This window comes from Amyelois transitella, chromosome 21 (genome assembly GCF_032362555.1).
Source record: "Amyelois transitella isolate CPQ chromosome 21, ilAmyTran1.1, whole genome shotgun sequence".
NCBI classification, from domain to species: Eukaryota; Metazoa; Arthropoda; class Insecta; order Lepidoptera; family Pyralidae; genus Amyelois; species Amyelois transitella.
This window is the reverse complement of record NC_083524.1, coordinates 2988333-3005446: the sequence shown is the minus strand read 5'-3', so window position 1 is coordinate 3005446 and position 17114 is coordinate 2988333. Positions and strand designations below refer to the sequence as shown.

Here is a 17114-nt window from a genome sequence, read left to right as displayed (position 1 = left end):
AACTCTTCAGCTTTATAATATTAAGTATAGATTAGCATAGATAAAGTTAAGTACTTGCAATAATCACATTTTGTCAACTTTAAATCATAATACAATTTCGTTATATTGAATTGTAAAGTACGTAATAAAATAAATGTAATATCATTTTCCTTTCAAGACTAGTTCAGCCATACCAATATTATCATGAGAAAAGTTTTGTAGGTACCTATTTTACTTTGTAACGAATAAACTTAAATATTACTGGACCGATTTTGATGATATTTGGCACAGGCACAGACAAAGCATTCACAAGTATAATTAAATTTTTTTTTTCTCAACATTCAAACTTTCATTTTAAAACCACAATGCGGGGCTTTTGAGTGAACATCTGGTGCAAGGGTTGCTCTGTCTGTATGTATGTCCATTTTTTTCGCCGAAACCGAAGAATTTGCAACATCTTGCATGTCATATGCTTGATCGATGGTGTCGGCGTTTAGATTTATTTTTGTAGTTACCATAATAACTTCATGAAGTTGTAGGAATTAATAATTTAAGAATCTAGATATAGATATAATTTCTTTTTGTGTTGAATAGACCATTTATCGAGGAAGGCTTTAGGCTATATAACATCACGCTGCAATTTTTAGGAGCAAAGAAATAATGTAAAATGTGAAATGTGTGTCCGCTTCTTCTACACATGCGCTTTGGATGCGGTAGTAGTTATAATTAGATTTAAGTTATGTGACGTCAATAAGTGATACCTTGTATCCAATTTTGAAAATAAATCTATTCTATTCTATCCAGGTGGAATAACCTAATAAATTTGTTTTGCTACTAGTGTTGCCGATCGATAGTCCACTATCGATCGATACATCGATAGTTGAGTAAAAGAAATACTTTCAATAGCTCGGTTGCATACATAAAATCACGTCTATACCTATCCCTTGCGGGGTGGACAAAGTCAAGATAGGTCAATACTATTGGCACCCAACAATACTTTCGATAGAATTGAAGCTTAATATCAGAAGTACTAATGCTGCTGACTAATTAACAATATATTTGATTTGACTTAACGATTGAAAAACGCTAAAACTATAGCTAGTATTAATCGAAATTACTGTCGATTATAATAGTTTTTGATACTATTTTACCAAACTGAGCTATCGATATTGTAGTTTCCAGAGTCAACCATCTATAGTAAAACTATCGATAGTTCAAGAATAGAAAGTCACTATCATTAATTGCGCAACAGTCATGTAATCCTACTAATATCATAAATGCGAAAGTGTGCGAGTATGTCAGTATGGATGTTTGTTATTCTTTCGCGCAAAACTACTGAACCGATTACGATAAAATTTGGTATGTAGGTAGCTGAACACCCAGAATAACACATAGGCTACTTTTTATCCCGGAGTTCCCGGAATTGATTGTTACATTATGATAGGGTTTTAAAGCGGATGAAGTCGCGGGCGGCCTCCAGTAAATAATAATAAAATCAAGTTTTTAACATTAAATACAAATTTATTTACAAAAACATACATAGCGAGTCTGTGATACATATTAAGCAATAATCGTACTAACAATATTAACATTCAGATATTAGTTAAATCAGATATTTTTAAAACTTTTTAATGTTACATGGACATGTCCAGACAATTAAAAAAATTAAGTAAGTAAATTAAATAATTTACTTACTTAATTTTTATTGCAGTTTTTCACGTTTCCGTTTCATTTTTATTTTTGTCAAAGGCATCCGCGGAAGGCCAGCGTCGCGACTCACACCGTGACATTTGCTGAGCGGAGACCTTTTTGGTACATTTATATATAAATATAAATAAATAAATGTAAATATATACGGGACAAATTACACAGATTGAGTTAGCCTCGAAGTAAGTTCGAGATTTGTGTTACGAGATACTAACTCAACGATACTATATTTTATAATAAATACTTATATAGATAAACATCCAAGACCCAGGACAATCAGAAAAAGTTCTTTTCTCATCATGCTTTGACCGGGATTAGAACCCGGGACCTTCGGTGTCACAGACAAGCGTACTACCGCTGAGCCACAGAGGCCGTCAAAACATTTGTAGATGTAAAATGTCATCAACCTTTGTTTAACTATGTAAGTTTATTAAAAGAATAACATTTATGTACGTCTATTATTTTATTAGTTACTATTTTTTTCTAAATATTCTCTTACTGACCCGCACCAAATTCTCTCTTCATGAAATCATTATAAATGTTCCTGTGGTTGCCTGGGAAATATTGTAAAATATGTTCGCCTTTTGTACATCATAAGGTTGGTATAAATTATTTTTGTAATAATTTATGTGGAATAAAGGGTATTCTTAACATTTTTCTATTTATTTACATACATATTTAGTAACACAACAAAGAAACTTAATTTGAGGCTTTCTCAATCAGATACATAATTATGTATGTTATACCAATTTACACTGATTTTATATCTAATTTACACTGATTCTTTTATAATAATTTACACTGCTCCAATCTGCAGAATTGGTAATGTGAGTTGGAATGCGTTCTGTATATATGTAGAACTGTTGCCAGCCTGAAAAAAAAAAGAAATACCATAAAAAATCACCTTTATGCACTTAAGGGTTACCATAATTAACACGTCTTTTTGTCAATAGTTAGTCGTAGTCGAGTAGTTTAGTCGTTATTTGATCAAGGAGTTGGAAAGACTAAACAAACAACTCCCATCTGGCTTCCGTAATGTGTATTTTTGCATGAACAGAAATATTTACTTCCACATTTTGCCTTGTTCTGAATAAAAAATAAATGTATAAAAAAATTTAACCAAATAATAATATTATGAAACATACCTCTAAAAATATGTTAGTGATGTAATTATTATTCTGCTCCTTATTCTCTTCAGTGATAGAGTTCAATTTCTCCGTGAACAATGTTGCCAGTTCACCGATATGTTTCGTCAGGACTACGGTCATTCTGGAATAGGGGATAAATTTTAACGGGGTACACAGAGCCAACAGTCAATAATGGAATTGAGATTCAGATAGTGACAGGTTGCTGACTCAACACTAACAAATGCATATCTATTGCGGGGTAGACAGAGCCAATAGTCTTGTAAAGACTGAATGGCCACGTTCAGCTATTTGGCTTAATGATAGAATTGAGATTCAAATAGTGACAGGTTGCTAGCCTATCGCGTAAAAAAGAATCTCAAGTTTGTAAGCCTATCCGTAACAACTAATAAATAACTTATTCATTATGATTGTTGCAAGTATTTTTTATGGTATTACTACAGTTCACGGGGTAAATAGACCTAACAGTCTCAAATAGAATAGAATAGATTTATTTTCAAAATTGGTTACAGTAAAGATCTCATTCAGCGGGATAGCTTAATGATGGAATTGAGATTCAGATAGTAGCAGGTTGCTGACTCATAGCCTAAAATAAATTTTATATGACTGTGGTAAATAATTTTTATGGTATTACTAGGTACTCAATGTGTGAGGCTAACTCAATGTGTGTAATTTGTCCTATGTATATTTATTTATTATGTTTGTATCGCAATAAAACCAAACTTTCAAACCAGTGGTCCAACATTGTTACAACTTAAAATATATACAGGACTAGCTGTGCCCGCAACTTCGTCCGCGTGGAAAAGTTATTTTGGGCATTATTGAAGCCCCCATATAGCCTAAAGCCTTCCTCGATAAATGGTCTATTCAACGCAAAAATAATTTTTCAATTCGAACCAGTAGTTCCTGAGATTAACGCGTTCAAACAAACAAACAAACTCTTCAGCTTTATAATATTAGTATAGATCTGTCATTAGAATTTTTAATTTCGTAGGACATCAAAATCGGCTAAGTAGTTTTTAAAATATCACAATTTTGAAAAAATTTAACATAGTCCCCGAGGTATAAGTTCGCGGCTAACCACTACAATATTAAGAACTCTTGTATATATTTAAAAGAAGAAAGATGGCATGTCACAACTGTGACACCAAGGTATGCAGGGTCGACTTACTGTGTCAATGCATCAGCCTCGTCTGCCGTTGATCTCCTCGTCTTCACTAACAGCATCTCAGCCGCTTTGTGATACATCTCGACTGATAACGCAGTAGATTGTGCTAAAGCGCTCACACTGCGCTTGTACACCGCCTTTTGCGATGTAGGTTCTGAGGAGTCGAGCCATGATAGGGTGTCGGTGTATTGTCTGTAAAGAATAAAAAAAATATATATTTTGTTAGTAATAACTTTTCTAAAAAGAGGACCACCTCTGATCGAAATCCTACTTTTTTGAAGTTGGGAATCTAAATTTCTAAAATCCTAAGTGTACCAAACACATTGCCGAAAACCGTTAACAAAAGTTATGTATGTCTATGAATAAATTATTAGTGTATTTTTTTTCTCACTCTTAAATTGACACTGGACTATTTATCTGCTATTTTCTAAGGGTTGATTGGTAGATAATGCTATTAGCATTAAGACCACCTATTGTACCTTAGAGGCTTAAAAAAGTTATAAATAAATAAGTTATTTCAAGACTGCTGGCTCCGGAAAGGGACATAGATGTGATTACTTGAATATCACTATTTGAATCTCAATTCTATCATTAAGCCAAACAGCGGAACGTGGCCTATCAGTCTTTTCAAAACCGTTGGCTCTGTCTACCCCGCAATGGATATAGACGTGATTGTATGTATGTATTTGAATGAATTCACTCATTCATTCAAATACAAAATTAATAAATGATAACTTACTTCACTAGCGGCTGAAATTGTAACTTCAAACCCAAATCTTGTGTAGCTGTTTGAAGCTTCTCATGCAGAGCATCTGCTTTCGACCCCTCGCCCGGCGGTTCCTCGTCATCTTCCTCTTCTTCATCAGGCATTTCGCATAGCTCTGTGAATTGAAGAGATTTTAAATTAATTATAAATATTTATTTATTTATATAGGGTTGCCATGCGGACGAAGTCGCGGGCGGACTCTAGTTATAAATATTTTTATCTAACCAAACAATGGCATGACAACCGTTACTATGCATACGTTTGCCAGCTGGTTTTACCGGCTTATATTTAAATAAACTAAGAGTACCCGAAACAAAAAAAAAAAAAAGAGTTACGAATGCGGTAGAAGCGAAAGAAGTATGCAGAGATCGTGTCAAGTGGTAAGATGTAGTATCTGCCTACCCCTCCGGGAAAAAGGCGTGATTTAATACATGAGTATGTATCCTCAATGCTTTTTATGTTCGCTTGCTCTTTGATTATGGATTTTCCTTTTATATTTAGATTGAAAGGAAGAAGTCCCGATCGGGATAAATCCGCCATGGTACATATTCTTCTTTATCCAATGACTGTTTTGTAATATGTTTAATTCATTTTTATCACTACATATTATAAAGCAAGGTCGCTTCCCGCGACTTTATATGCTTAATCTTTTCTTATTCTTTGACGGCCTCTGTGGCGCAGCGGTAGTACGCTTGTCTATGACACCGGAGGTCCCGAGTTCGAATTCCGGCCGGGGCATGATGAGAAAAGAACTTTTTCTGATTGGCCTGGGTCTTGGGTGTTTATCTATACATATAAGTATTTATTATAAAATATAGTACCGTTGAGTTAGTATCTCGTAAAAAAAAGTCTCGAACTTACTTCGAGGCTAACTCAATATGTGTAATGTGTGTGTATCGTATATATTTATTTCTCTTTAAAACTTCACAACTAATTTTGATGCGGTTTTATTAATAGATAGAGTGCCGTGTGGTTCCCGGCACCAATACAAAAAAGAGTAGGACCACTCCATCTCTTTCCCATGGATGACGTAAAAGGCGACTAAGGGATAGGCTTACAAACTTGGGATTCTTCTTTAGACGATGGGCTAGCAACCTGTCACTATTTGAATCTCAATTCTATCATTAAGCCAAATAGCTGAACGTGGCCATTCAGTCTTCAAAACTGTTGGCTCTGTCTACCCCGCAAGGGATATAGACGTGACCATATGTATGTATGTATGTATAGAGTGATGTAGGAGAAAGATTTATATGTATAAATTGTATCTGTGCGATGCCGGGGCGGGTCGCTAGTGGACAATAAAGAGTTTACAAACAAACAATATAATCCATACCAGAGACTTGCTGGAGAGTCTCCTTGATATCCTGTCTCTTCTCAGGACCAGCAGCTCTCAATCGTTCCTCTATCCTCATGGTGACTTGCCTCGACAGCATTTCCAGTGCTTCTAAGTGTACTAGACCTGGAATCATAAACCTTATTGAACATTCGTCATCTTTTGAGCTTTCAAACCTAGGTGAAAATCTAGCTTCTTTTTTATTTTCATTTCTTCTGTCCAGTGATAACAAAAGTAAAATAATATGATCATTTTAACGTCTTTAAAAAAAAACTGTATTAGAAGTTACCTCAGGTGCTGTGTGGTAGAATGTGTATCATGGAAGTCGTAAAAGGCGACTAAGAGATATGCTTTTAAACTTGGGAATCCTCTTTTAGGAAATAGACTAGCAACCTGTCACCTTTGAATCTCAATTCCATAATAAAGCTATACAGCTGAACGCGGTCTTCCAGTCTTTTCAAGACTGTTGGCTCTGTCAACCTCGCAAGAAATATAGACGTGAATATGTGTGTGTATGTACCTCACGGAGGCAACATCAAAGGCAATCCAAGTGGCTATGAAATCAGCGGAAATATTAAAGTCATTCAAGGACACGAAGAAGAAGGTTAATTTAAAAATAGGGTGCAAAATGATTCCCACCTTCGAAATCATCAAACAGAGTCTCGTAATGGACTTCTTTAGCCTCCCTCTTCTCCTCTTTTCTCCTGTCATCTTCCTCCGCCTTCTCTTTCGCTTCCCTCAGGACTTGGGACAATACCGGCTTGTCGCCAGACTCCAGGCCGAGCATGGCCCGCTTTTTGACGAGCCCCGGGTCCCCATCTTGTAAAACTTCCATGGTCTTCTTACCTATCGTTTCTAGCGTGTCTAGCCCGCCTGATATCACTTTAGTGCCTGCAATTAAGTCGCAAATTTGTTTGTTGTCAGCCATTTCTTAATTCATACTAACTTTTGTTTTGTTTGAAATAAATTTACTACCATTAGAAGCATGTTCTTAAATTTTGAATTTAGAACGACTAGGATTTCAGCCTCTGTAGCATGATACGCGCGACGCTGTTTCTATCAAAAAAACTATCGCTGCGCCTTTTATTTTAAACATTATTGCACGAAAAAAAATATATAAAAGGCGGACTTAATGCCTATTCGCGTCTTAATAAAAAGTAAAGCAGCGAAGTTATTCGCTGCTTCACTTAGCCATACATGGGCTAATTAATAGGAAATGTTTGATCAAGAATAGATAAAATTGTTAATGATATTTTTACATATCAGTTTGAATGCAAACCGATGATGCTCTTACGGTCAGGGAAAACATCGTAAGGTAACCTGCACATTCAGGTAACTGGATGTATAACCATGATCGAAAGAAAGAAAGAAAGTCAGATGGGAGTTGCTTCATTTACAAACCAATCAGGACACCCAATCCAGGATCCCTGGTCAAAGGAATACCCCTGGCTTCTCGCCATAGCGGTGAGGATGCAACTGGGACTAAAGTTACGAGGAAGAATAAGATATTTTTATATAACAAACCCCATAGTGAAGATTTTAAGACTCACTTGTAGTTTCAACAAACTTGGTGACCCCAGATATGAGGCTCCCAAATGGAAACGCAGCTTCACCAGCATTCTTCTCTGGCTCCTCATCAGGTTTCTCCTCAGACCTGGTCGATTTGGACTCACTCTCTTGCAAGTTCCGCCTGGCCAGTTCTTCAGGGTCCGGGGCTCCGATACCTGTCTCTAGAACCGTTGATATGCCCTGAAATTGATAAACATTTTTTTTAAATTTGTTCCTATTTTTGGCTTAAGACTACATTCATTATATTCCCTTCAGTACTTGAAATTATTCAATCAAAGATTTCCTAGGAACCTGTCCATAATACTAAATCACCAAATAAATCCTTGGTTTCATCAGGATTGTAGCTTCCAACTAAAGGTTTAATTTTGCTATTAATGTTTCATCAGGATTGTAGCAAAACAATGTATATGCCTACCCCACCAGAAAAAAAATGTGACCTCGTGTATGAACCATATCTATTATATAAAGGAACAAGGATGACTGATTGACTGAATGAACTGTCAAAGCACACCACAAGCTACTGGACCGATCAGGCTGAAATTTGGCATACAGATAGTTGCTATGATGTAGGAAATCCCTTAGAAAGGAGTCCCGGATTGGAAACTCACTCCCATGCTGACAGTTTTACCTGGGTAGCCTGCTGGCGCTCTCTAGTTATTATTATACTAATTTATATTTTATTAAAATATATTTCAGGTTAATTTACCATTTTTAAGTACTGACATTAATGGAGTATAGTTACCTGTGAGACCTGACTTGTGATGGTAGTTATGCCAGCCGTTGCGGAGCTGAGCAGCGAGTCTACCCCCCAACCCCACCCCCAGCCAGATCCAGAACTCTTGGTGGAAGTGGCTGCAAGTCTATCTGTCACCTCGTGGATGTCTTTATCTGGTTGCCTTTGGGATTGGGTTAGTTTTGGTTGAGTCTGAAAATAAGACGAAATTTATGTGAAAATAGTTTAATCATTATATCTTCGACTCAAATATACTATATCTTATAATAAATACTTATGTAAATAAACATCCAAGACAAAGGGGGATCAGAGAAAGTTTGTTTCTCATCATGCCCTGACCGGGATACAAACCCAGAACCAGCGGTGTCACAGACAAATGCACTACCATACTGTAGGCCATCAAATTTTCCGATCAGCCTGGCTCTCTATGAGTCATCATATTCCTCCTGTGATTTGTTTAGGTTGTATCACAATGGAGAAACCTTTATTTGGAAAGTCAGTAAATATCAATGTTAACCAAAACATCACAAGTTGTGGGTCAGGCAGACAGTAATCTGTGAAAATTCTGCTAATAATTTTCACAGCTTTTAAAATAGAACGGAGATAGGCTCTCCTTAAATCCAGGTGTGACGTCACAACAAAATTATACGCATGCCAAATGAGGATCTTTTCGCATGTTACAAATGTTTTAAATGGTTGATAAATAAATAAATATGTATATACGGGACAAATAACACAGATTGAGTTAGCGTCAAAGTAAGTTCGAGACTTGTATTACGAGATACTAACTTGACATAGATAGACAAAGGCTACTCACATTATTCTTAATATCCACATTCACTTCATCCTGACCCCAGTCACCAAAGTCATCCCAACCTGTGTCTTGTGACTCACTCTCTTTCGGCTTCAATTTTTTGTTCTTTAACTCACTCTCTTCCGAAACTTCTGCTTTCTTGTCTATACTCAGTTCTTTGTGCTTTGTTGGGACAGGTGTGTCACTAGTCTCATTTTCATCTATATCAAAGTCATCCCACCCATCATTTGTTGTCTGAAAGAAAATATATAAGGTAATTAATGTAGTATTTGTCAAATAAAATGGATTGAATTATTTGTGGATTAATGACAACTGTAGCTAAGTAGTGCAGGGGAAGTATCCAAAACTCCCATAGCAGTACCGTAACATAGAAAAAATTAATAACCGTATGGTAAGGAAAAGAGAGATTATGATGTTTGTAAAATAAAATAAATAATGTGGTTCCCGGCACCAATACAAAAAAAGAATAGGACCACTCCATCTCTTTACCATGGATGTCGTAAAAGACAATAAGGGATAGGCTTACAAACTTGGGATTCTTTTTTAGGCGATGGGTTAGCAACCTGTCACTATTTGAATCTCAATTCTATCATTAAGACAAATAGCTGAACGTGGCCCGTTCAGTCAGTCAGTCAGTCATTCAGTCTTTTCAAGACTTTTGGCTCTGTCTACCTCGCAAGGGATATAGACGTGACCATATGTATGTATGTATGTTGAATTGTTTTCTGTAAATCATTACCTGTATTTTCTTCAGTGGGGTTTTGCCTGAAGATTCGTGAAGCTCTTGATCAGTTTCCAAAGCATTATCACTATAATTGGATGAAGAAAGACGTTTTTTTCTTTCCTTCTTGTCTGAGACACTTTGGCCTTCGTCTGCGCTCTCAAAGTCTTCGCTGTCACTTGTAGGCATCTTCGTTTTAACAACTAACGATTTAAGATCTTTATTATCTTTATGGAAGAGGATGAACAGAAATATTTAGCGCAATAAAATAAAAAAGTATTTGTTTTCTTTCAACGTGTTGACAAATCATCAGCAGCAATTGGCAGCAATGACATTGACGTTTCGGTAAATGCTCGAGGCTCAGGGTAAATGTCAAAAATTTTATTAACGAGGATTGCCAAACCTAAAAAATAATTTGTTTGTACACCCGCAAATTGTCATGTATCATCATCAATGTAAACGGAAAAATTGGTGCTAAAAACCATTTTTTTTTCAAAGGTAATTCCCCTAACCCCAAGAGCATATGTATAAAAACCAAAACAATTAGATAAATTATTATCTTATCTTACAATGCAAGTACCTATCTATAAATCGACGAGTATAAATAAATCTAGCAAATGTAATCGTAATCATTAATATTTAGTGATGAAATTGCTAATAATCATTTTTGCTTTGGCAGCTGCTGTAAAGACGGATGAAACATTATATTTTAAAAACTACCATGATGATATCGGAGTACCCCTCGCGGCTAAAATCAAGACTCGCGAAGAAAGTATAGACTTCGATGGCTCCAGGATCACTGGAGGAAATGGCGTTACCCTTGGCACTCATCCTCACTTCGTAAGTACAGTCAACTTCCTATAATCACCCTGTCATTTATATTCACCTGACTCTCGGTGTTGTTTGCTACTGTTTGTTAGCTCAGGCTCTTACTCAGTTAATAAGCCAACTACTTAGCGTAGATCATGTTGACTGGTTTTCGGCATACCTACTCAGTTTTGGGTCCATTGGCTCACATATTGTCACATCAAGATAAGATTTTTCTATAAATCATTTCAGTTGTAACTTTCACAGTTACGCTAAGACGATTCAACTGTAACTAAAAACCCATGCTGGAGTCTGCATCGCATAATCAATTCCTAATGCTTTATTTATCTTTTTCTCGTCCTTTATATAGCAACTAGTACTTAATTTTTGCTCTCCACTTTTTTCTTTTCAATCAGGGTGGATTGGTCATCTCTCTAATGGACGGCCGCACTTCCGTTTGTGGATCAACTCTATTGTCCAACACCCGCGCCGTCACCGCAGCTCATTGCTGGTGGCACGGCAACGTTTGGGCCAACCAATTCGTCGTCGTCTATGCTTCCACCCAGCTCTTCTCCGGCGGCCTCCGCATCAGAACTAGCTCTGTCGTCGTCCACGCTAATTTCAACCACAACAACTTGAACAATGACGTCGCTGTTATTAGCTTTGGATGGATTAGTTACACAAGTTAGTGCCTTATTGTTGGATAGTTTGGATTTTTGTTGATATCTACTTCCTGCAAACACTGATTAAAAAAGTAATTTGCTTTACCTATTTCAGAAGATTTATTAAGTAACAAACATTAACTACCTGGAATAAATATGTTTTGTTTTATATAGTATAGTGTACTACATTCATTGAATATTTCAATGAATGTAGTACACTATACTATATTCCTGTTATCAAATCTTTTGCAGACTGGATCGAACCCGCCTTTCTTCCTATAAACCATGGCTATCACACATTCGTCGGCACCTGGGCTTGGGCTGTTGGTTTTGGCGCGACCGGTGACAGTAGGTACCCATTAGATTTTAATATTTTCCCGTCTATTGGCTACTTACCTACACATAAGACAAACAACAATCAATTTATAACAACAGCTGATCTAATAGTTGGTCCGGCAGTCATCATATTTATATTTTGAAGTGCTGGCTGGAAAGCTTCTTCGGGCCTTTATTTCCTATGCAATATTCATTATCCGGCATCATTTAAGCTCACGGCTCTTTCCCACAACGTTAGTGAAATCTCATCAGTTTGCAATCTAATAGGTACTAAGTCAATGTCAAAGATTTATTATCATGATGATAATTCTTACCACTTCTCCAGATGACACCATCAACAACAGCCAGTCTTTGAACGAAGCCTCCCTGCAAGTTATTGACAGCTCGGAATGCGCCAGGATCTATGGAACTTCTGTGGTTACCAACTCGGTACTCTGCGTTAGTGGTCAGGGTCGGAGCATCTGCAATGGGGACGATGGAGGACCATTGTGGATTTGGCACATCAACCAGCGATTACTGGTTAGTTTTTTCATATCGTGTAGTCGACTAGTCGATTATATGGTTTACAAACGCCGTGTGGCTGAAATTCAGCCTGATTTGAATATGACGTCTGTGCCTATTTTCACTTGAGGTAAAAAGGGGAGTAGAATTTGTGTGATCAGTGGTATTATCGGGAATGGTGGGTCATTCATAAGTGCTGTTGTAAAAATATAAAAAAAATCTAATTGTAAATATAAAGAAGCGAAAGAAGTATGCAGAGATCGTGGCAAGTGGAAAGAGGTAGTCTCTGCCTACCCCTCCGGGAAAGAGGCGTGATTTTATGTATGTATGTATGTATGTAAATATAGTTTAGCGATCAACAAACGATTAAAACAAAGATGATTCCAACAGTTGTATAAATTATGATATTGCTTAATATTCAGATTTCCGTGGTAAATTTATAATTAACAGGTGCGAATAAGATTCGAGGGAACGTATCAAGTTGTATAAAATTTGTTTTAAAGGAATCCCAAATTTCAATATTAGACAGTAGTTGGGGTACCCTATGTTTTTTCTTCTCTACCAGACCAGCACAGACTTCTATTGTTCTACAGTTTGGTTAATCTTGTTTCAGATCGGCATTGCGTCCTTTACCCACGAAAGAGGCTGCCAGAACAATTACCCTTCAGGTTTTGTCAGGGTCACCTCTTTTGTCTCCTGGATCCAAGCTCGGCTGTGATCGAATCGCTCACCATTATCTGAGTCTGTTCCTGGTCATTTAGATATCCTTCATTCTATAAATCGACAGAAAACATTGACAGAACACTTAATAAATAGCAAAAAACAAAGCTTAAATTCCAAAAAAGTGATAAGTCCAAAAAAAAACAATTTCACGAAATCTGTTTTCGAGTAAAAAATTGTTTAACGAAAAAAAGGTTGTGAACGGTGATCTAAACAAGCCTGTTTTGGTGATGAGCCGAAAAAGCAGGACTGTTCAATTTAGGTCCTGCTTTAAGACTGAGGTAAAGATCAATATTTTAACCCAGGTCATTTGTTTGTGCCCGATCTTCACAACCTAGAGTCGCTAGGCTTTTCAGAACCTTTAAGTAGGTTTTTAAAAATAATTATTTTTTCTTAACGTAATCAGATAAATACCCATGTCACTTGTCTGCCTTTTACTAAAGTTATGGCAACACGTAATGTTAAATCATGTTGGTAGTATTTTACTTTTAGTATATTGGTTTGTTGGCAGCTAATTTAGTTTTATAAAAGTGGAATAAAAAAATCATACATACATAACATCACGCCTCTTTCCCGGAAGGGTAATATAAAAAAATCAAATCAAAAGGGTATATTTATATATACAAACAAGTCAAACAAGTATGTTAATAAATGACATAAATTATACAGATATGCAGATATTTTTTTATTAAAATTTGTTATTACAAATTTTACAAAGTCGTTTTATTGACAATAAAATGTCATTTGACAATAAGTATTTCTATTTTTCCGTGTAAATTAGTTTGAATCTTGAATTGCATTAATTGATTATACATTGTTTTGCGATTGAAATATATGAAGTGGCTATAAACTTTTAACGTAGTTTTATTGATTTAGTGTGTTCATTTCTGCTGGTCCTTTCTATTCCAAAATTAATAAGCACTCGTCAGCTCAACTCTGCTTAGGTAGGGAATATTCTGGACCTGGTTTTTTTATAGATTCCCTGCAAAGGCTTAGGAGATCAGACGGGCCTCGTTTCGTGTAAAAATCTGACTTACCCAATTCATGGCCTTCTGGAGTGGAGCCCAACTTCATTGAGATGATGATTACAGTCAGGAGGAAGAAGTAGAAGGTGGGGTTGGTTCGTAACTTTATTTAATACTAGAGGCCGCCCGCGACTTCGTCCGCATGGAAACCCTATCAACCCCGCGGGGACTTCGGGGGTAAAAAGTAGCCTATATGTTATTCTGGGTCTTCAGCTACCTACATACCAAATTTTATCGTAATCGGTTCAGTAGTTTTTGCGTGAAAGAGTAACAAACATCCATACTGACATCCTGACATACAAACTTTCATTTATAATAATTATAAGTAGGATTTCCTTAGTGGCTTTAAACGACATCCATAAGAAAAAGAAGGGGTGGTCCTATTCTAGTATTATTGAGTCGTTATTTATCATCATCCTCCTAGCATTAGTCCCGATTGCTTCCTCACGTCCACCGTGGACCCTGGGTGAGTTAGGTTTTTACTCGAAGCGACTCCCATCTGACCTCCTAAACCTTTGCAGGTAAGCCTAACTCGTATTTGAACGACCATAATTACACATTCAGTTGCCAGAATGTGTAGGTTTTCTCAAGATGTTTTCACCGTAAGAGCATCGGTTAGTACTAAAGAGTACAGACTCTGACTAAAGAGTACTTCAGAATAGTCATTGGTGCATGATTGAGGTGGGATTAGAACCTATGCCTTTCTGCACATCACGTTTAAACCGGCCACCTTCGACCACCGACTCTCGCTTAATTGTACCACTAAGGTATTGGTACTTCCGTATTTTTATATCTAAGACCTAAATTAAATCTAACGAAGGTTCCAAGAAAATCTTTACAAAACTCATAGATGAAATTTAAATGTAATCCAAATGTAAGTATCTACTTACAAAGTAAAAAGTAGGTAGGTAGTCATAGATAGGTCGGTAACCTAATGTTGTAAAGAGAATATTTAAATTTTTGTTTGTAATTCTAAACTACTGGACCGATTTTGATTATACTTGAAACGAACAGACCTTTAGAAGCAACTAAAAGCTAATCACTTTTTTTCTAGACATTCCCACGCGAGTGAAACTCCGCGCAGCTAGTGTAAATATAAAAAGCATTGCAACATTATTATCAAAGGTTTCCTTTACGTAGAAAAATTTGTTTGCTCAAAAAAAGCCGCATTGTAGTTAGGTATTGCGGAATAAAATCTGAATAAAACTACATAGAAACAGCGCGCAAGACAAGCACATCTATCTGTAATTTGTATGTACTATGTTTGCGTCTACATAGTACATACATACAAGCTGTGGAATGCGCCCCATACGCCCGCCTGTCTGTACTCAGAACGCATGTATACAGCGGAATCGTAAATAGATTGAATGGGTACCTACCTACTTTTTGCTTACATTGTCAGCAAAGCGCTTTCAGAGTCACCACCGTACAAAGCATCAGTCATTCGGCGGTGTCAGACCATCGTGGTGTCTCCTGAGTGTATGTAATGTAAACATTAGCACAGGAATGCATTTAGACAGTAGGTGTTTGAGTATTATCATGAACGGTGATAACGTGGCGGCTATTAGGTGCGCCTCAGTCAGCGACGAAGCGTCGCAGAGGGCGGTCGCGTGTTCCGTGCGTGTCGGTGCAGTGACGTACGAAACTGTGTGTTCGTCGCGTACGCGCCGCATTCCATCGTGGGGGCCCTTCGCCGCCATTGGCCGAACCCGCGTGACGTCAGTCCTCGTAATGAGGTATTCAACATGGCCGTGTAGCTAGTTCGCGAGTGTGCTTCGATATTCGTTTGAATGGATTTAATCAGTGAAATATGCCAAGAAGACGAAACGGTGAGATACCCTTGCCCGACGGATGGGATTATGCGAGGGACTTTGACGGTAAACTGTATTTCATCGACCACAACAGCAGAAAAACGACGTGGATCGACCCGCGAGACAGGTAAGTTTTCCAAAGAGAAGTGTTAACCCGTAAGAGCCCCATGTCAAAACTTTACATTCCAATATGATTTTAGACGATTTCTGATTGAATTTGAGTCATTTGACTTATAACAGTGATAGTGCTTAGCAAGATCTCTACACTGAAGCGATCGTGAGCGGCAAACGTAGTCTTAAAATAAAATAAATCGTGAAAAACAAACTATCCGCTCGACGCGACAGTGCTGCGTTCTATCTGAAAACACGCGCAACTAGCCCGATTTCACACGACATTCCACAATTTAGTGACAACAAATGAGCTAAACACAAATTATGGTTATCATTTGTTATCCTTTAGCATGCCCATTGTGCTCAGTGTTATTCTGTTTATGGATATGATTATATAGTGAACGGCAACGGAATGCATCAAATGAGGGCACGAAACTGGTTCATAGCAATAGTTGCTGAACTGGCGCAGAAATGATTCGATGAAGCGTTTGTGTCGAGTTTGGTTCGGATGAGTGTGGTAGTTTCGTGAGCGTGCGCATGGAGTTGACTAGGAGATGGAATGCAATGCATAGGCAAGTTGCGCGGTGTGAATGACAGGCCATAGAATGCGGCCCGGGCCTGAGGCGATGGTCGCGCCTTTCTAAAGCGGCGTACCAGCCCCGCCCCGCCTCCCGCGCCCCGCGCACCACGGCACCACACCACCGACTTGCAGGTGCTGCAACACATCCCTATTAAATACCGATCATGTCTCTAGTCGTATCTATTTACCATATTTTAAAAGACACCTGCATCATTGTCTTAAAAAGTCGACTTTAAATGCATTTCACCTGCAGGTAAAAATGCAAACTAACAGTTAATCGATCAGATGAGCTTCACAGCAGGATCAAGTTGATCTTGTTGACCTATTTGTAAGGTGTTGTGGAATGAGAAATGTTTGACATGCAACATTGTTCCAGCACCATACCTAGACATGTGTTTAATTACTGTCATAAACATGTGCGTAAATTTAATAAAACAGAAGTAAAAACCAATAAACATGACTAAGAATATATAATCTTCTATATAGAAATAAACCTTTGGCTATTCCAACAATCCAGATGGATGTTCATGTAATGTTCTTGCAAAAACTGTTCAGATGTGCAATGTAAGGAATCAAACCGAAGCACACGCGAAGGCATCTGTTTTCAAAATATCATTTTAGATTAT

At 37.3% G+C, this 17114-nt stretch overlaps 3 protein-coding genes across 4 annotated transcripts in view; 2 read left to right on the top strand and 1 right to left on the bottom strand.

Moving 5' to 3' along the window:
* Nucleotides 1-1479: 1479 nt before the first annotated feature.
* LOC106136644 (protein FAM114A2) lies at nt 1480-10333 on the bottom strand. The gene is made up of 10 exons (XM_013337263.2): nt 9954-10333; nt 9218-9448; nt 8410-8592; nt 7649-7847; nt 6738-6989; nt 6099-6224; nt 4739-4880; nt 4003-4191; nt 2832-2955; nt 1480-2557 (listed from the first exon to the last, which is right to left on the bottom strand). Exons 1-10 carry the CDS (start codon nt 10122-10124, stop codon nt 2483-2485), a joined length of 1692 nt encoding a protein of 563 aa, XP_013192717.1. The 5' UTR covers nt 10125-10333; the 3' UTR covers nt 1480-2482.
* Nucleotides 10334-10526: 193 nt separating this feature from the next.
* On the top strand, nt 10527-13069 carry LOC106136643 (collagenase). Of its 2 annotated transcripts, none has more exons than XM_060950234.1 (5): nt 10527-10775; nt 11159-11426; nt 11657-11752; nt 12066-12259; nt 12835-13069. In XM_060950234.1, exons 1-5 carry the CDS (start codon nt 10581-10583, stop codon nt 12841-12843), a joined length of 762 nt encoding a protein of 253 aa, XP_060806217.1. In that variant the 5' UTR covers nt 10527-10580; the 3' UTR covers nt 12844-13069. The 2 variants fall into 2 exon arrangements, with proteins under 2 accessions (XP_060806217.1, XP_013192716.1); XM_013337262.2 differs by having other exon boundaries at nt 10530-10775; nt 12855-13069.
* Nucleotides 13070-15424: 2355 nt separating this feature from the next.
* Nucleotides 15425-17114, top strand: part of LOC106136642 (protein kibra) — a 70062-nt gene continuing 68372 nt past the window's right edge. The window contains exon 1 of the mRNA XM_060950245.1: nt 15425-15924. Coding sequence (XP_060806228.1) covers nt 15797-15924 — 128 coding nt within the window. The 5' untranslated portion in view covers nt 15425-15796. The remainder of the gene's footprint in view (nt 15925-17114) is intronic.